This window comes from Panthera onca, chromosome A2 (assembly GCF_046562875.1).
Source record: "Panthera onca isolate mPanOnc1 chromosome A2, mPanOnc1 haplotype 2, whole genome shotgun sequence".
Lineage (NCBI taxonomy): Eukaryota > Metazoa > Chordata > Mammalia > Carnivora > Felidae > Panthera > Panthera onca.
The window spans coordinates 21,191,741-21,209,735 of record NC_138340.1 but is presented as its reverse complement, the minus strand read 5'-3'; the positions used below and the strand labels follow the sequence as shown (position 1 = coordinate 21,209,735).

Genomic DNA, 17,995 nt, shown 5'->3' with positions numbered 1-17,995 from the left:
TTTGGATTAACCAGGTTTGGTTGTTCTGTTAAAGCTTGTGTCAGATGTAAGTGTCAAGCAGATTTAATTGCTGCAAGTCTAGATTTTATGCTGACAGGGACACAGCTGCCAATTTAAGGGAACAAAGCTCCTCAGGTGGAGGCACAAGTCAGTGACCAGACCCTGGTTCAGGGCTTAGGCTGCATTAACACAAGCTGAATGTAGTCACACTGCAGCTTGACATGCCCCACGCCAAGCGTCTCAGGCAGGCAGTCAAGGAATTCCTGACATGTCCTCACCATGGGTGGAAATACAGGTCGAAGTTTAAATTGTAGTTACTGATGGTGGAAGTCAGGAAAGCGTGTCTTATATCATAAAGCAGTGTAAGCCATTTGAAATAGCTGCCTGTGGCCAGAAGAGACCAGTGGCCCAGTTATGTCTTTACACATGCTTGTAATACAGCTCTTAAAGACATGACCACACTTTTAATAGAAAGTGTTGGTAAAATCAACCAACTGTTTTCCTCTAATATCACTTTGCAAATCCCTGTGGCTCTGTTCTCCTAAATGTTTGGGGCTGTACTGCATCTATGCTCATGGGCATATTTTGAATGATCATTGATATGTAGTCAGACATTTCCTGCTGAACACCATGAGCAAACAAGTACTGTTACTGTGTTCCTTTTTAGCTTGGAAGTGTGCTAGGTCAGCTGAATGAATGTTCAGAACTGAGCAAATTAACAGACTATTTCTATCCCCACAATAGACATAGTATTCACTTCTTGTGGGTTGCACATAAATGTGGCAAGAAATTCTAAATTTAATGCACATGTGTAAAGACTAAGAGCTGACACTGTACTTTTTTTTTTTTTTTTAACGTTTTATTTATTTTTGAGAGAGAGACAGAGTACAAGCAGGGGAGGGGCAGAGAGAGAGGGAGTCACAGAGCCCGATGCAGGGCTCAAACTCAAGAACTGTGAGATCATGACCTGAGCCGAAGTCAGACGCTTAACTGACAGAGCCACCCAGGCGCCCCTGTATGGCTTTATCTAGGAGAGGAATTGCTTTGGAAAACACCATGGTCCAAATGTGTTTTGTTGTTGTTGTTGTTGTTTTTTAAGAGAAGTAACTTGGGGTGAAAAATTCAGACTTACAAAAAGAAAGGAAGAGAGATTAATGTGCTTAAGTTATAACATCTTAGACTTAGGCAAGACTTCCAGAATAAAACCCTTTAGACAAAGATAGCTCCCCTTTATGATTTACTATGTGCCTAACTTAAATATTGTCCCTATCAGTTCAGATGAATAAGTGAAGCTCCAAAGCCACGTTCTTTACCCAACACCACACCGGACGTAGATTTCAAGCAACAAATGCTAGTTCCGTTTTTGTCATTCTAGAAGTATTACAGTTTTTAAAATTTGAGTTATTAAATTTTTTGCCTTGTACTTCACACTAGGGGGCACAGCAATTCTGTAATCAGCATATAAGAGCATTGCTTTTCACATTATTTAAGTTTCCTTAGCAGTTCCAGTGTGTGAGAAGTAGGAGGCTTAAAATTTTTTTGAGGTGAAGCTTAAAAGCTTTCACTTAGGTTAACAAAGATTAGTTCTTACTTTGTAGCATCCAAACAACATACTCTGAGAGTATCTTCAATTTAATGCAACAGATGCTTAGCTAGTCTCCTTGCCTGGAAATGAGACATTTCTTATCATCTTCAAAGTTCTGTTGTCCATCAGTAAATCAGAACTCTGATATATATTTTAAAAAGAAGAACAGGGGCACCTGGGTGGCTCAGTCGGTTAAGCGTCTGACTTCGGCTCAGGTCATGATCTCACGGTCCGTGAGTTCTAGCCCCGCGTCGGGCTCTGTGCTGACAGCTCAGAGCCTGGAGCCTGTTTCAGATTCTGTGTCTCCCTCTCTCTCTGACCCTCCCCCGTTCATGCTCTGTCTCTCTCTGTCTCAAAAGTAAATAAACGTTAAAAAAAAAAAAAAAAAAAAAAGAACAAAGAAAATGCTAAGGAAGGTTAACATGAATTTGCAGCTGTGATTCTTTCTGGGGTGCAGGCAGGGGGGGCGGGCCAGGGAAGGAGCCCACAGCAGACACAGAAGTTAACTGTCAGTTTTATGGGCAGTTGTAAAAGGTGTGTAAGTTACAGATTCTCTCTAAATTACCAATACTAAACTTCTAGAACTGGGGTGGGGTATGGAATAAGGCCATATAATTGAGAGAATCCTACAATTTAATTCCTCATGCTGCAGTCTAATCACTAAAATGCCTATAAGGTCAGGTTCACCAGGAACTCTCTAGGTGACACTGCACAGAAGAACCTCCTTCCTCTCCCCAGTGCTGTGGGTCATCACTGGTCTTTACGCTTAAGCCATCTCTGAGCAGTGACCCTGAGCTGCAGCTGGTGTGGATAGTGCCTTAAGGAGATCGGAGTAGTCAGTGGGTCTTTATACTGAATTGGTTCTAACATAAATGGACTAATTTAAATTAGAAAAACGGGAAGAGATGTTTGTGACAGAGATTATTGAGAATACACTGTGGCCTTAAGCATCTGCTTCTATATATTCATGAGCAGTCATTAGAAACTATTTTGAAACTTAGTCTTCTTTAATACAGATATGTTCTTGTTTGGATAGATGTTGGATGTAGTTACCAAGCAGGGATTAAAAGGGAAAAAATGGATACAGCTTCTGCTTTTCTTACCAGCTGACCCAAACTTACTCTGGGTCAAATTACAAAATCTCTCCTCTGAGCCTCCGATTCAGATGAAGTCTGTGGTTACTTTATGGTTGCTTTGCAGTGTGAAGGTTCACTTTCTCAGGGAAGAAGTAGTGTCTTTATCTTTAGCAGCTGGATGAAAGCACATCTTCATCACAGAGGGGTGGGAAGCCTGTCCCCTCTGGAGTCCTTATGGAGGTCCAGCCCTTGTATATTAGTGGGGACAGGCAAGGGGAGGGGTTATTTCTGTTCATAAGAGCACCTGACATGAGTAATGTGTGGTCAGGAATTCCCACCACCCTAGCAAATGTTGACAGATTGGTAGCTAGCAGGAATGTAATCTGCAAAATTATCTTGGTTTAAATAATCTTGCAGTAGAGATCTTTTATCTCTATGTTTAAATCTAAATTCTGCAAACAAGTAATTATTTGTGGCCTAAAACAAGACTTCACAAATAATTCAGACTGAGGCTGCACTAAAAAGCATCCTGACTGATCCTTGAATTGTTTTGTTTTGTTTTGTTTTTGATCCTTGAATTGTTTAAGAAATATTTTCATGGAGGGACACCTGGGTGACTCAGTCAGTTAAGCTTCTGACTTTGGCTCTGGTCATGATCTCGCAGTTGGTGGGTTCAAGCCCCTCGTTGGGCTCTGTGCTGACAGCTCAGAGCCTGGAACCTCCTTCAGATTCTGTGTCTTCCTCTCTCTGTCCCTCCGCCATTCTTTCGCGCGCTCTCTCTCTCTCTCTCTCTCTCTCTCACATAAACATTAATTTTTTTTCTAGTATTTTCATCGAGTGGATTTAATGGGCAAGAGTGTTTCAGGAGGAAAGTATTTTCCATAAGTGCCATCCAACAGTGACTTGGGAAGTATTCAAGCAGAGACAGGAAAACTATAAAAATTCTTTGTAAAGGCAGTTCTGGGAAGAACAAGAGATCTGAAAAGTACATTTTCAAAGGAATTGAAACCAGTAGTAAAATTTCATGTTTACTTTATTGACGGCTGAAGTACAGTCTCCGATGCATTTTCCAGCCTTCTCTGATACTGTCGTTCTGAGGCTTTTCTACGGTAGACATCATCTGTGTCAAATAAAAATTTCACTTAGATTTTTAAGAAACAGGAATTAAAAGTACTCAGATCTGACTAATTTAACCAGTGGCCTAGAGCTCTCAAGCTCTTTCTGAATCTCACTGTTTAACTCAATGCCAAAATAAACCTCATTTAAAACAAAACTTGAGTTAGATGAGGACTATGTTAATGCAGTTCTGGATTTTAATAGCATGGTAAGAGTGTCTTCAAAGACAGGATCCTGTCCTGGCATACCTCTTAGCAATGTTTTTAAGACTTTCCTCACTTCCTCCCCTGCCCACCCACCCCCCCCCTTCCCCCCCCCCCCGAAAAAATGTCTTTCTCTGAAATCATCCTTAACTGAAGTGCCTCAAAGGCATGTCTTGCCCTGCAGCTCTCTGCTACTCCCTCACCTACACCAGGAACTCAGGGTGGGGAGGTGAGGTGAGTTCCCTTGTTCTCAGCAGCTGCCCTTCGACACTGCAGATTCTTCACCCTCTTCCTTTGGGGCTTACGCCATTTGCCACAATGGGCACCTGGCTCTCTCATGGGCACCTGGCGCCACCACTCCCCTTCAGTCACTGAAAATGCTGGCATCTCGTTCAGGCTCCTTGACCTCCCTGTGTGATCTTCCAGGCAACACCACCTGCCATGGGGATGAAGCACTAGCCCCTTCACCTCCCTGACTTCTCTGGCCACCTTCTGCCATCTACTTGCGGTGTTCTCTGAAGTATTCATCCTGCTCTGACCACAACCTCTACCACCTTTCTAGCCATTCCGTCCTTGAACCTCTATCAACTTCTTCCCCAGGCCCTTGGCCCCTGAATACCTCCTCAGCCCCCTCTTGTTCTCTCTTCCTGCCCAAACCAGCTGCAGTCCCCTCTTAATAACTTCTTGACCCATCTTCAAAACCCAACTATAGACTAATCCAATTGCCTTCCTCCTGCATGCCTCACTCTGCTTTGTGGTGTAGGACCAACTTATGCATTTAACTGGGTCCACTTGTGATGCCTGACAATCCTGTTTCCTCAGTCATGACCCTGACCCTTCTTCACTTACCCCCAGAAGGCCATGGACTCTTCTTCACACAGCTAAGTCATCAGTAAAGAATTCTTCCAGCTAACTTCCAAGGGCTGCTCTCATGCCTCTGCTCTGATCCCAAGCTCTCCCACCTTCTCAAGAGCCAGGTATGTGTAGCCTGTCTCCACCCCCCTTTCCTGACCCGAATCTCCATATTTTCAGGTCTCTCCTGGTGGGAGAGGGGAGGATGACCCCCACACACACACCCCACACCCCCCATTCACAGAGTCAGATTCCTGAGCCTCTGGGTTTCCTCCTTGCCTCTCTGGCTACTTCTAGTCATCCTTAAAATGTTGGATTTGCCTCTGACTTTCCTTCCAATCTGGTTTCAAATGACCTATAAACCCAGACCCATGAGACAGATCTGCCTGCTGAGCTTCAGATCTATAGAACTATCTCCACCTCGGCACGTCCAAAAACGGAGTCTGGACTGCCCCGCCAGTGTCCCCTCCCTAACCCCACCCTGCCCCGGCTGTCCTACCAGAAGCCTCCACCACTCATCTCCTGAGTCCACTCAGTCACAAGGCCCTGTCAGTACCATCTCCTGAGTGTCTCTCAACTCCACTCTTGGGCATCCCATCTACACCCACCCGACCAGGCCATCATCTCAGGCCTGAACAACCAACAGCCTGTGTTCTTGCCTCCTCTCCACAAGAACCCACTCTCTTGTTAATCCTCCGCAGCTTAAAACCTGCAATCCTTTGGGTACGTTCTTGGTTCTCCAGTGCTTCTGGACACATCCGCCCAGGCACATTTCTAACCACTTCATCCCTCACTCCACTCACCTTCAGGCCCTCAAACAGTAATCTTTCACACCATGGCACTAGCATCAGACTTTCACCTCCACAAACGTTCCCCTCATCTGGCTGACCTACTCAGTCAATCTTCAGGTCCCACCTGGCATGGTAACTCCTGGAAGCCTTCCCTGCACCATCTGATCCAGCTGAGGTCTCCACACTCCCCCAAGACTGCCATTGCCCCCTGCCACTGTCCCCTCAGTATTGACCACACTTAATAGTAACAGTCTTTATGATGGGTCTCTGCCATTAGAGCTCTTCTGAAGGAGGGGACATTGCCTTGTTCCTTACATACTCTCATGGGTGTGTATTAAATACTGATGAATAGATGAACAAAAGGTAAGTATCTTTAGGAAGCGCTAATGTAACAGTGTTTTTAAAATAAGGGTTGGCCCAGCACCTGGATGGCTGGGTAGGTGGAACATGCAACTCTTGATCTCAGGGTTGCAGGTTCGCGGAGACCCACGTTGGGGCTAGAGATTGCTTAAAAATCTTTAATTTTTTTATTTAATTTTTTTTTTTTTAAATAGGGGCGCCTGGGTGGTTCAGTCGGTTAAGCATCTGACTTCGGCTCAGGTCGCGATCTCCCGTTTGGTGGGTTTGTGCCCCACATCGGGCTCTCTGTTCTCAGGGCAGAGCCCCCTTAAGATCCTCTGTCTCCCTCTCTCTCTCTTTGCCCCTCCCTCACTCTGGCACCTGCTCTCTCTCAAAAATAAACACAAAAAAATTTGTTTTTAAATGAGGGTTGGTAATTCGCAAGTGATAACGTGTTTCTGGAGAGGAATAAAGCAGAAATGGCCAAGGGGGTGGGAAAGTTTTTCCAGAAGGGTAACTAGCGCTAAGGCTTGGCAAAGCAATGCCAGGCATTCTTTTCACAGGCATTCTTTGCTGGGCCCTGGTGTCAGTGACTCTGTCCCGCAAAGACTGTGGCAATCCTCTAGGCCAAGGCGGACCAGCTCTCTCCAGGGTTTGGACTGAAGAATCCAGAGAGGGCTGACCAATTAGCAGGTGTTTCCATGAATCTTCAGGGTCGCACTCGCTTCTACAGTGCTGTGAGCAAGTGTGTTCCTTAGGACCAACCAAACAAATGTCACCGGCGGGCAGGGACGAAGGGGCTGGCTTGAGAGGAGGGTGTTCCGCGTGGAGTCACGTGCTCTCCCCTCAAAGTGCAGGGAAGGTCTCAAGGTTGGACACCAAAGTGCTTCTGTCGCCCCGCTTACAAGAGAGCCCGGGGCCGCGAATGTAACCGTACTTGCCCGTCTGACCACGGTAAAGGCAGCTCAGCGCTCAGAGTGGAATGAGCAGTCTGCAACCTGACTGTCCCCCAGGGAAACGGGTCCCTTGCCGCCTCCTGCCTTCCTGAAATGAAACGGACGCTGCTGCACCCCCACTTACAGAAGGTCTCCTGGCCCACGCGCAGTTTAATCATGATCCACTCCATCGTTCCTCCCAGGACAAAAAAGAAGGGCAGGAACCTGTAAACGCCGAGTCGCTGCTTCCCGGGCACCCGCTGCAGGATCCGCTTCACCTGGGCCCTGGAAAACATGCCCGACCCAGGTCGTGGACAGGGGTTCAGCGGAACCAGGAGCGACGAGAGCTGCCCAAGCTCCTGGACTGGAGCTCCCTGCTGAAGACGAGTCCGGCGGCCTGCCTGCGCCACCTCCAGGCAGCCGCGGAGCTGAAGAAGCTGAGCTCGGACACCCGGCCCCAGAGACTGGGCGGCTCCACCAATCAGAGTGCGGTGGGGCGCGAGGACCCGCCAATCCGATTGCGGCAGAGTGCGCGTGCTCCTTAAGGTGGAGCCCAGCCCGAGGGAGCTGGCGCAGGCGCCTAGGCTCTGGAGGCAGGGTGGCCCAAGGGGGCGGGGCCTCCCACGTGGCGTCCACCCGGCTCCGCCCCAGCCTCCCCAGTGCAAGCCAGTGCTCGGAGTTGGCGGCGGCACCCCCTACTTTGCCACCGCCATCTTTTTTCTTAAAGTCCTGCTAGAAGTGACGACCCTCTCTGATGGGCTAAACGTATACCGCATTGTACTATAGAGTGCAATTATGCAATTCTTTGCATTTATTTCGGGGTTGCGACTGGTGACAAGAATACTAAAAATAACAGAATTTGATATGCATTGTTGAAAGCTGAACTTTATCACAACAAAAGTCCAAGTAATCACCTTGTGACAAACAACCCTGAAATTAATCAAAGCCATCCTGTATCCGGGGCACTTACCGTTATACAGGGACGTGTAGGTGCTTTTTATGCATCATCTCCTTATTCACAATAATCACAGAAGAGCAGAGTGGCTCAGGAGCATGGGCTTTGTCAAACCACATCCCTTGCTCCACAAAATGGGACCCTTTCTCTGATGCTGGGAGGATTTAGAGGTAAAACAAACAAAGCACTTACCACAATGCCTGGAGCATAGTAGCTGATCGATTATCATTAGTTAAAACAGGATGATGATGATGGCGATAACGATTTATTGAGTGCCAGTTCTTTACATGCACTCTAAATCCTAGGGAAACTCGCCTCTATTTGCATCTTCTCCTTTTATAGATGGGAAACTGAGAAGTTAAAAGCTTGAGCCAGGTAGTAGCAGAGCTCAGACTCCAGAGCCTTCACTCTTGCTAAGTCACTAAGTCTCCATGCTTTGTTGTAAACAGCTGTCACTTTATTACCTAAGGCTAAAAAAAACAACTGGGTCCTTATCTTTGGAAAGGGAGACAACTAGTACACAAACTAAAAAAATCAAATGAAAACTTAGTGAAAAATTCTGGTGACGTGAACACAAAGTATACACAAACAGGCTGGAGAAGAGGGACAGAGCAAGCAGGGCCCCTGGCAAGGGTCACAGAGCCGAGCTGAGCAGCCAGGCCAGTGCTGCTACCCGGATAACCTGCCTTCTCCAGCTTCCCGCACACACTGGCTTGGCACTCACTCGTTTCTTTTGGTGGCTCTGGAAGCCTGTCACTGCGGGGCACCCATCTCCCGCCTGAGGAGACTTACTTGTGGACAGGTGTTCAACGCCCTCCTAGCTTCCTGGGGCTCACACGTGCCTACCCTTCCGCCTCCATCCTGCCCCATCACCTGGCCCAGGATCTGGCCCACCATATGTAAGTGCTCAGCCAAGATGCAATGTGTATTCAAATAGGCACACACCCTTAAACCGGGAGGAGCACCCCAAGGAAACAGAGTGTCTAGCCGGCCAGGTCCCCACCGACAGGGCCCACCGGTGCAGTGCACCACCTGGTACGCATGCGGGCTCAGGAAACAGATCTGAGTAGAAGAAACACAGGTGGAGAGTGGTTCCAAGAAGGAATGCCGAATTTCGATGGAAAGTCTGGAAACATTGCTGGAAGAGACCGCGGCATCTCAATGGGGGCCCCGCGCGGGGAAGCGGAGAGTGAGGTCAGTGCGGCTGTTTGCTGAGGTCAGAACCAGGCAGGCGCAGTGACCCCGGGCCCACAACTCTGCAGCGTACCGCTCAGGGGTCCTGCCCTAGGTTAAAAGGGGTCATCTGTGTGCGGTAGAGGGCGGGAGCGAGGAGAGGCTGCTTCAGCGGCGCTGTGGGTCCCGAGGTCTCACCCGGCGTGGGGAAGGCTCTTTATTCGCTAGAGTGAAACTGGCCGGCCTCTGATCTGCAGGGAACAGGACCCTCGCCGTATCACTGGCTGGGAGCGGTGGCGGAGCTGAGGTCGTGAAGGACAGGGGCGGGCGCGGGGGGCGGCAGGCTAGAGGACCCGGGAACGGAGGGGGAGACAGAGGACCGGGGGTCGAGGTGGGGCCGCCGCGCTCCGACCCTTCCCTCTCCGTGTCCCGGCCGTCTGCAGCCTCAAGGAGACGACCGTTCTTGGGTCCTCCGACCTCCCGGGAAGGGAGCCCAAAGAGCGGCCATCGCTGCGGTGGCCACCGAAGGGGGGCGCAGAGTCCTCCTCAGCCTCGAGGAGACGGGGGAGGGGGCTAGGGAACCCGTCCCGCCCCGCCCCGCCCCGGGACCTCCCGCCCCCCAGGCCGAGGGGCGCGCCCATTGGCCGGCCGGGCTCCGCGCGCCGCGCCCATTGGCCGGCCGCCGTGAGGAGCACGCGGCCACCGTGGCGGGCGCGCAGTCGGAGGGCGGTGGACTGGCCGACGGGCCGAGGGCTGCGCGGGCCGCGCGGCGGGCATGGCGGGTGCGGGGCTGCGGGCGGCCGCTCGGCGCTGGCTGCCGTGCAGGGGCCACGGCGGGCCGCGAGCCGCGTCGTCCTCGCCCTCCTGCCCTGGCTGCGGCCCCCCGGGTCCCGGCGCCCACTGCCCCGGTGCCCCGCGCCCCGCGCCCGCCCCGGCGCCCGCCGGCGGCGCCGAGCTCAGCGCGCACCTGTGGGCTCGTTACCAGGACATGCGGAGATTGGTGCACGGTGGGTGAGCCGAGGTGGGATGGGCGCCGGGGGTGTATCCGCGCGGCGGCCGGCGCGCGCCCAGGCGACGGATAGACCAGCGGTCCCGAGCCGTCCCGGGCGCCGCTTTTCAGGGAAAGCACCCTGGTGAGGCTCGCCGGGGCCCCGGAGCCTGAAGGCCGAGCAGCTTTTCTGGAGAGGCTCCCGCTGGTCGTCCCGGGGCCCTCTAGGGCCGCCCCGACGTCCGGAGGCAGACGGGCCGACGGGAGGTTTGTTTCCTGGCTCGGTCTGCAGGATCTCGGGGTTCCCGAAGCGGCCTCCGGAATGCGGAGCCCCCACCGTCTTTCCTGGCGACCCCGTCTGCCGGGATGCTGCGGCGGAAATGCCCCTACCCCTTGTTCTCTTAGGGGCCCTTAGTTGGGGCGGGAGCTCCAGGGACAAAGCCGGCCGGCGGCGCTGCCCAACCTAAGCGGACGCGGACTAGACTTTGCAGACACCTCTGGATTGCCACCGAGGTCCGAGGCACTCTCAGCCCAGGAGGGGAAGGTATTGGTTGGAGAAACGAGACCAAGCCACCCCAGGGCCCTGGAGTCCACAAGGGTGGCTTCATCCTTGGCCGAGACACTGCAAAATGGGCTGATGAACCTGCAGCCTCTCCCCAGAGAGGCTAGGCTTCCTGTGTTCTCTCCCACACCTACAAGGCAGGCTCCTCAGGTTGCTCTACAGAAGGTCTTCTCCAGACCCAGAGCAAACACAAATCCTTAACAGCATCCCAGGCCTGTCCTGTCCACTGAAGCGGTGGGGGGGGAGGGGGGGGGGTCCTGACAGAGGTCCAAGGCCTTAAGAACCACTATTCTGCCTTGGGCTTCTCAGGTGAGTCCTGTCCAGCTCTCCACACAGCTAGAGTGGAGGCTCTAATCATCTGGAATCTTCCAGACAGGGATGGGATGAGAGGCTGGGATGCCCTGATGAAGCCAGAGATCTGAGAGTGCCTGATATTGGTCCCCACACCCACCCTGGGGCTCTTCTCTCTTCTGCGGCAGGCATATGTGGTTTGGGCTTGACCCTATCACTGACCCGCGGGGTGGCGCTCAGCAGGCCTCAACCCTCTTGGACCCTCAGAGTCTACAGTGTAAAACACAAACCCACAACACAGGGCTGTGGTGGAGACACAGAAGGAACGAGGCCTGGAAAGGGCAGGGGAGCTTCTAGAGGAGCCCCCAAGGGTGATGTGGCTTTCATTGTCTGGTAAGACAAAGTGGCCCTGTCTGGAAGATTCCAGATGATTAGAGCCTCCACTCTAGCTGTGTGGAGAGCTGGACAGGACTCACCTGAGAAGTCCAAGGCAGAATAGTGAGGAATTGTGGTTCTGAAGCCCTTGGACCTCTGTCAGGACCCCGCCCCTCCCACCCCCCACCCCCCCCTTCAGTGGACAGGACAGGCCTGGGATGCTGTTAAGGATTTGTGTTTGCTCTGGGTCTGGAGAAGACCTTCTGTAGAGCAACCTGAGGAGCCTGCCTTGTAGGTGTGGGAGAGAACACAGGAAGGCCTGCTGGGCTTTGTCACACCTGGCTCACCTGGATCTTAAGATCATCACAGAGCCACCCAAGCTCCTCTTGATGTGAAAGCATCATTTCCAAGATGCTAGGATGAGCCAGACTGGCACCCCTGAGTCCTAACTCATCACTCTTGACTGGGTTTTCTGGGGGACATTCTGGGCATTGAGGTATGCCTTGGGCTAATGCCTGTGGGCAAAACTTTGCCCAGGAGCCAGGCCCCAGCCCAGTGCCTCCCTGCCAGCATGGGGACACTGAAAGGCTAGGCCTAGGGGCAGAGTGGTTAAGGCAAGTGGAGTGACCCGAATTTTAATCTCAACTGCATTGCCTACCGCTGGATGGTTTAGAGCAAGTGACTTCACCTTCCTGAGCCCATTTCTTCCTCTGGATGATGGATGCATAAGTAGGACCACCTCACAGGATTGGAGTAAGGCTTGAACAGGATGAGCCTCTAAGGCACCCAGCAAGTGCACCCAGCAACAGCTGGGAGGAAGGCACCCACAGTGAGTCTTACAGCTGCCGTGGGGAAGAGTTGGCCCTGGAGCCTGGGGCAGGGGTGGGAACTGGGGACTGAGAAGAGGAAAGGAGGGTGAGGTCTGCACAGTGAGCCCAGTGAACTTGGGAGGCCAGTGCAGGTGAGGAGTACATCCTCCTCACCTGGCCCTGTGCGCCACCATAGTCCCGTGGAAAGGAGTGGACCTCGTGGCCCCCAGAGCTGTGCTTTCCTCCGTCCAGAAATCAGGTCAGGAGGGCAGACCCCATGGGCTGCTTCCCCATCCTGCTTTGTTCCTCAGAGGATTGTCCATCCTGGGAACATTTTCAAGGACAGAGGCAGAAGCCTGGTCTTGGCTAGAACTCTGCCGGCAACAAGGGGCTATGCTGCCAAGCAGATCCCTCCCCTCCCCCCAGTAGCCCTGGGGGGCTACTGGACTTGGTGCCCAGGAACTCAGGACCGTGGGGAGAGCAAGGCCCAGTGACATCAGAGGCCTAGTGACATCAGAGGGGCATCTCACAAGCAGTTCCCTAGAGAGCTGAAGGCAGCTGCGTCTCACGTGCATCCAAGTGAGGAGTGTTCTGTCTGCACCCACGAGTCTGCGAAACAGCTGCTCTGTGCCAGGCTTACGTTGGCCTGGGGCCCCTAGAGGAACCAGCCACACTTGTTCCCCCACCCACACCCTGCACTTTGCTCCAAAGGAAAGGGGGTAGGGTGGAGCCCGTGTTCCAAAGGGGCCTCCAAGGCAAATGCTCAGAGCGTGGGAGCTCATCGGTGTTTGCCTCTGTGCACAGGCAGCTGTGTGGCCGAGGGTTTCTGCTTCAGGATTGTGCCTTCTTGTGGCTGAGACAGGAATTCCGTGGAGGCTTGGGCTGTGGGTGCGGGCCTTAGCCACAAGCTAGTGGTCTCAGGAATGGGGCCACCTGGAGCCCCTGCAGGGCGGTGTCCTGTGCACCTAATCCCACCTGGTCCCCTCTCCCACAGCCCCTACTCCTCGAGTGATGCAGGGAGATCCAGGACAGGGAGGTGACAGGCTTCAGAGGCCCGTGGTTCATTTAATCCGTTTGCTGGGTGCAGAGCAGGAATGCTGCACAGAGCACATTCAACATGACCTCTCCATAATTCTGTAGGTTGGCACGATTTTGATTCCACCTTGAAAAATAGGGAATCTGAGGTACAAAATGTGAGGTAACTTTTCTGAGGTGCCAGTTGTAAGAGGGGGTATTTGGCTTGGTCTCTGTGACCTCAAAGCCCAGGCCCTTTCCCCATTCAACTCCCCTACTGTATAGATGGGGAAACTGAGGCAGATAAGCCTGGGACCCCCTCATCCTCCTCTGCCTCCCTAGGACCCTAGAGCCTACTCTGCACGGTGTCCCACTCAACCTGACCATAGCAGCCAGGGACTTGGGGTGGCCATGACCACATCCCCAGAAGGGAGCAACCTGGGTACTGCCCTGCAGCCCAACATCACACGTCCTGCCTGTCGTAATTAGCAATGTTCCCTGGCCAAAAGCAGCAAATGTCATTACGTGGACTGGCGGGCCGCTGAAATCCGATTAGAGGGGCCTCATTCCACAGGCCGTGGCAGGTGCTCAGACCCAGGAAAATGAGCGACAGAAGAGCTACCCCATACTCCCCCCTCCCCCAACTCCTATAATGTTCCTCAGTCCCAGCCTGAGCTTCAGGCAGGGTGGAAAGGGCCCAAGCATAGCCATGGGTCCAGTGGGGCTTATGAGAGCCTGGAGGGGACATGGGCTCAGTTCACCTGGTGGGCTGCAGGCAGGGGTGTAACCCAAGACCCAGAGGTGGGAGATCCAGCTGTGGTCTTGTCCCATTGCCAGCTCTGCCTTACCCCAACCACGTGACCCTGGGCAAGTGGCATTTCTAAGCCTCAGTTTGACCATATGCAGCCTCGGGCTAAGATTGCCCATCTTGGGTGGTTTCATGAGCCTCCCAGAGCTGGGCACCTGGAAAGTGCTCGGTGACCATTTGCTTCTTCCGTGTTCATCTCATCATACCTGCATCTCCTCCCTCCAGACCTCCTGCCCCCCGAGGTCTGCAGTCTCCTGAACCCAGCAGCCATCTATGCCAACAACGAGATCAGCCTGCGTGATGTCGAAGTCTATGGCTTCGACTACGACTACACGCTGGCCCAGTACGCAGATGCGCTGCACCCCGAGATCTTCAGTGCCGCCCGCGACATCCTGATTGAGCACTACAAGGTGAGCCTGGCCGGGCAGACGGCCCAGGCCCCGGGGGAGCCTCAGGCTGAGTCACGGAGGTCCCCTGAGGCAGCTGCCCAGCCAGAGGTCTGGCATTGCCACTGGCTCAGGCGTGGCGCACTTCCCCCCCGACAGTACCCAGAGGGGATCCGGAAATATGACTACGACCCCAGTTTTGCCATCCGAGGCCTCCACTACGACATTCAGAAGGTGAGTGGCTAGGCCATGTTCTCCGCGGGGCCCCTCCTGACTGGATGTGCATCAGCACTACTTCCTTAGCCCCCATCCTCTATAAGGGGCTACCCCTGGCCTCACAGCTGTAGCTTCACGGGCACTTAATCCCCTTGGTACCTTCCAGCTGGGGCTTCAGCACAGGGACTGGAAGAGGCTGGCTTGGATGAATGAATGCAAGCCCCTTTCTTACCACCCATCCCATTCCCCTGGTGCTCCCAGAGCCTTCTGATGAAGATTGATGCCTTCCATTATGTGCAGCTGGGGACGGCCTACAGGTCAGTGCAGACTGCCCTGCCTGACCCTGCTGTCCCCCCACCCCCTCAACCTGCATCTTACACCGTGGCCTCAGCTCAGGACCACTTCAGACTCATGATGTCTGTGCATCCACCCAGGGGCCTCCAGCCTGTACCTGACGAGGAGGTGATAGATCTATATGGGGGCACCCAGCACATCCCACTGTACCAGATGAGTGGCTTCTACGGCAAGGTACTTGCTCCGTCTAACACTGCCACTGGCCAGGGCAGGCAGCTCAGTGATCTCGCTGTGGGTGCCCTCACCCTGGTGGGCTGGCTCACCCAGCAGGTAGTTTCCCTCTACCAGTGTCCCAAGGGACACTGGTCTCCAGGGCGAGGGGCGGTAGGGCTAGAGGGGCTGCTGAGGTGGCTGCTCCCTCCACAGGGTCCCTCCATCAAGCAGTTCATGGACATCTTCTCACTGCCAGAAATGGCACTGCTGTCCTGCGTGGTGGACCACTTCCTGAGTCACGGCCTGGAGTTTGACCAGGCGCACCTCTACAAGGATGTGACAGTGAGGACACTGGGCCTGCCTCTTGGGGTGGCAGGGAAGATCAAGTCAGCCACAGCGGGGCAGGCCTTCTTGGCCCCACTGTACCCTCACAGTCCTTCTCCTACCCCCAGGATGCCATTCGAGATGTGCACGTGAAGGGCCTCATGTACCAGTGGATCGAACAGGATATGGGTAAGGGTAGACAGTAGCCCTGCTGCGGCTTTCTGGGCAGGGGGCCGGGCTGGCCCTCACAGACCCATCTCCCTGTTAGAGAAGTACATCCTGAGAGGGGACGAGACCTTCGCCGTCTTGAGCCGCCTGGTGGCCCATAGGAAGCAGCTCTTCCTCATCACCAACAGTCCTTTCAGCTTCGTGTGAGCTGCCTGCGGTGGGGAGGTGGGGGGGTCCTGGGGGGAATGGGGCGGGGCCCAAGGAGGGGCCTGCCTCAGCCCACCTGCTGCCTGTTCCACTTCTGCCCAGGGACAAGGGGATGCGGCACATGGTGGGTCCTGACTGGCGCCAGCTCTTTGATGTGGTCATCGTCCAGGCAGACAAACCCAGCTTCTTTACTGACCGGCGCAAGTATGGGCCTAGCAGGGGTGATGAGGGTGGGGAGCGGGCACTGGCCTTTGCTCACCACCCTGTGTGCTTGGGGTGGGGACACCCCCTTGTCAGCACCCAGCCCATGTGAGCAGGTGGCCTTTGCAAACTGAGGAGGTGCCTGCTTCTGGTCCTGCCCTAGACTGGAATCCAAGCCCTTTACCCCTCTGCCTCCAGGCCTTTCAGAAAACTTGATGAGAAGGGCTCCCTGCACTGGGACCGCATCACCCGCCTGGAGAAGGGCAAAATCTATCGGCAGGTGAGTGCTATCTGGGTGGCCTAACCATAGCCCCAGGCTGTGGAGGGGTCAGTAGCACAGCCTCCTGGGCCCTGCCCAGCCACCACACATCTGCCGTGGCTCTGCCCCCTTGCACCATTTCCAGGGGCACCAGGGAATGGCTCTCAGGACACAGGCCTGGTCAGTTTGCCTTCATTTGAATTCCAAGTTTACTGCTCGATAGCAGAGGGAGTCTGGCCAAGTCACTTGACCTCTCTGTGCTTTGCTTTTTCTCATCTATAAAAGAAGTATAATGTTAAAAAAAAAAAAAGTATGTTCTACTTGAATTGTGGTGTACAAGCCCTTAGATGGGCCAGGCATTTACTGAATACCCACTAAACAGCAATGTCATTAGTTGGGGCTGACCACTCTGCTACAGCCAGTCAAGCTGGCCGGAGCAGCTCACGGGCCCTTGGGGAAGACCCCCTTTCCTGGCTGGTGGCTAGGAAGATGAGAAGGGGGCCCAGTGCTGGGGGTTGTGTGGTGATTAAGGAGCAGGAGGTGATTAAGGCATTTGGCCCTGGATGGAATGCGGAAATCCTGGCTGAGCTGGGCTTCTTGAGGGTGGGGGTTCCAGGGGTTGGGGGGAGGGAGGAAGTCAGCAGTTGGGTCGGGAGCAGCCTGGGGTATCCAGGGCAGCGGCCCGGCCTGTAGACAGTACTCCTACCTGGCTTGCACCCAACTCTCCATGGCCCCCTTGAGCGCAGGCTCTTACCCTCAGCTCTGAGGGCAACGCTCTCCTTTGTCTTGGCATCTTGGCTAATAAGCCTGAGGAGGGTCATGTACCTTCGTGGGGAACAAGGGGAGTTTTTCTCCTTTGGCAGCTTTTAGCCTTTTCTTTATGCCTGATGATCTGAAGTTTCATTTTGTGTGTGTGCCCGATCCTGCTTGGTTCTCATCTTTCTTTATGCTCCCTTCCTGTCTCCCCTTGCTGGGGAGCCTGGAACCCAGGTTCCGTCTTGCCTGACTCAGCACCTGTACCTCGAAATTTTCTCTTGTTTCAGGGCACATCCTCAGCGCTCCACCCACTCGTATTTGACTCTACAGCCTCCCCACTTGAGCTTATTTCAACAATCCTTTCACGGCCCTGTGTCTGCCACGCCTTGCTTTCTCCCCCTGCTGCTAGCATGCACAGGCTACTGTAGTAGCTCCTTTGCGCTGAGTGTGAATTCTGTTCATTTCTAGGGTGTGGGCTCCTGCCTCACTGGCTGCTGCGCTTCCTGCTCTGGGCCCCCTGCCCCATTTTCTGCTCTCCCGCGAGCTTCCTCTGTTGTGTTTGAGCTTGACTGCTTTCATCTTTTCTCTGGCTTTGGAGCAGGAGGGGCAGATGGCTTCGCAGTGAGGTCTGCTGGGTCCCTCTGGGCCCAGGCCGGGGAGGACAGGAAGGGCTTTAGGGCCACAGGCTCGCTGCTGTGGTTTGTTTCCCACAGAGTGGGATCCCTGGGGTGGGTGTGAGGCCACAGGGAGGGGAGGCCCAGGGCATCATGCCAGGCTGACAGGAGACCTTCCTGTGGCAGGCAGACCCCCTTCCTGACTGTGAAGGGGGAGGAGAGAGGGCCAGAGCCCGGGGACACTGAGGCCACGGGAAAGGGCAGCCCGGCATCCAGCTGGAGGGGCCGTGCTGCCCCTGGGGATTTGGGAGGAAGGTGGAGAACATGGCGTGGCTCTGGTAGTCCCGTGGTACGCTGTGCTCAGCGGTGCCCCCCCCCACCTCTCCCCAGGGAAACCTGTATGACTTCCTCCGCCTGACGGAGTGGCGTGGACCCCGTGTGCTCTACTTCGGAGACCATCTGTACAGTGATCTGGCGGTGAGGGG

General features: G+C 54.0%; 2 protein-coding genes across 2 annotated transcripts in view; one reads left to right on the top strand and one right to left on the bottom strand.

The window, feature by feature from the left end:
- Positions 1-3,676: 3,676 nt before the first annotated feature.
- Positions 3,677-7,354, bottom strand: UQCC5 (ubiquinol-cytochrome c reductase complex assembly factor 5). The gene is made up of 2 exons (XM_060631220.3): positions 7,043-7,354; positions 3,677-3,781 (listed from the first exon to the last, which is right to left on the bottom strand). The coding sequence occupies exons 1-2, from the start codon at positions 7,191-7,193 to the stop codon at positions 3,690-3,692; spliced, it is 243 nt and encodes an 80-aa protein (XP_060487203.1). The 5' UTR covers positions 7,194-7,354; the 3' UTR covers positions 3,677-3,689.
- A 2,379-nt stretch (positions 7,355-9,733) lies between these two features.
- Positions 9,734-17,995, top strand: part of NT5DC2 (5'-nucleotidase domain containing 2) — a 9,051-nt gene continuing 789 nt past the window's right edge. The window contains exons 1-11 of the mRNA XM_060631219.3: positions 9,734-10,032; positions 14,098-14,282; positions 14,418-14,492; positions 14,736-14,791; positions 14,909-15,002; positions 15,195-15,323; positions 15,434-15,494; positions 15,574-15,676; positions 15,783-15,884; positions 16,080-16,161; positions 17,901-17,987. Of these exons, the coding sequence (XP_060487202.1) occupies positions 9,801-10,032; positions 14,098-14,282; positions 14,418-14,492; positions 14,736-14,791; positions 14,909-15,002; positions 15,195-15,323; positions 15,434-15,494; positions 15,574-15,676; positions 15,783-15,884; positions 16,080-16,161; positions 17,901-17,987 (1,206 nt within the window). The 5' untranslated portion in view covers positions 9,734-9,800. The remainder of the gene's footprint in view (positions 10,033-14,097; positions 14,283-14,417; positions 14,493-14,735; positions 14,792-14,908; positions 15,003-15,194; positions 15,324-15,433; positions 15,495-15,573; positions 15,677-15,782; positions 15,885-16,079; positions 16,162-17,900; positions 17,988-17,995) is intronic.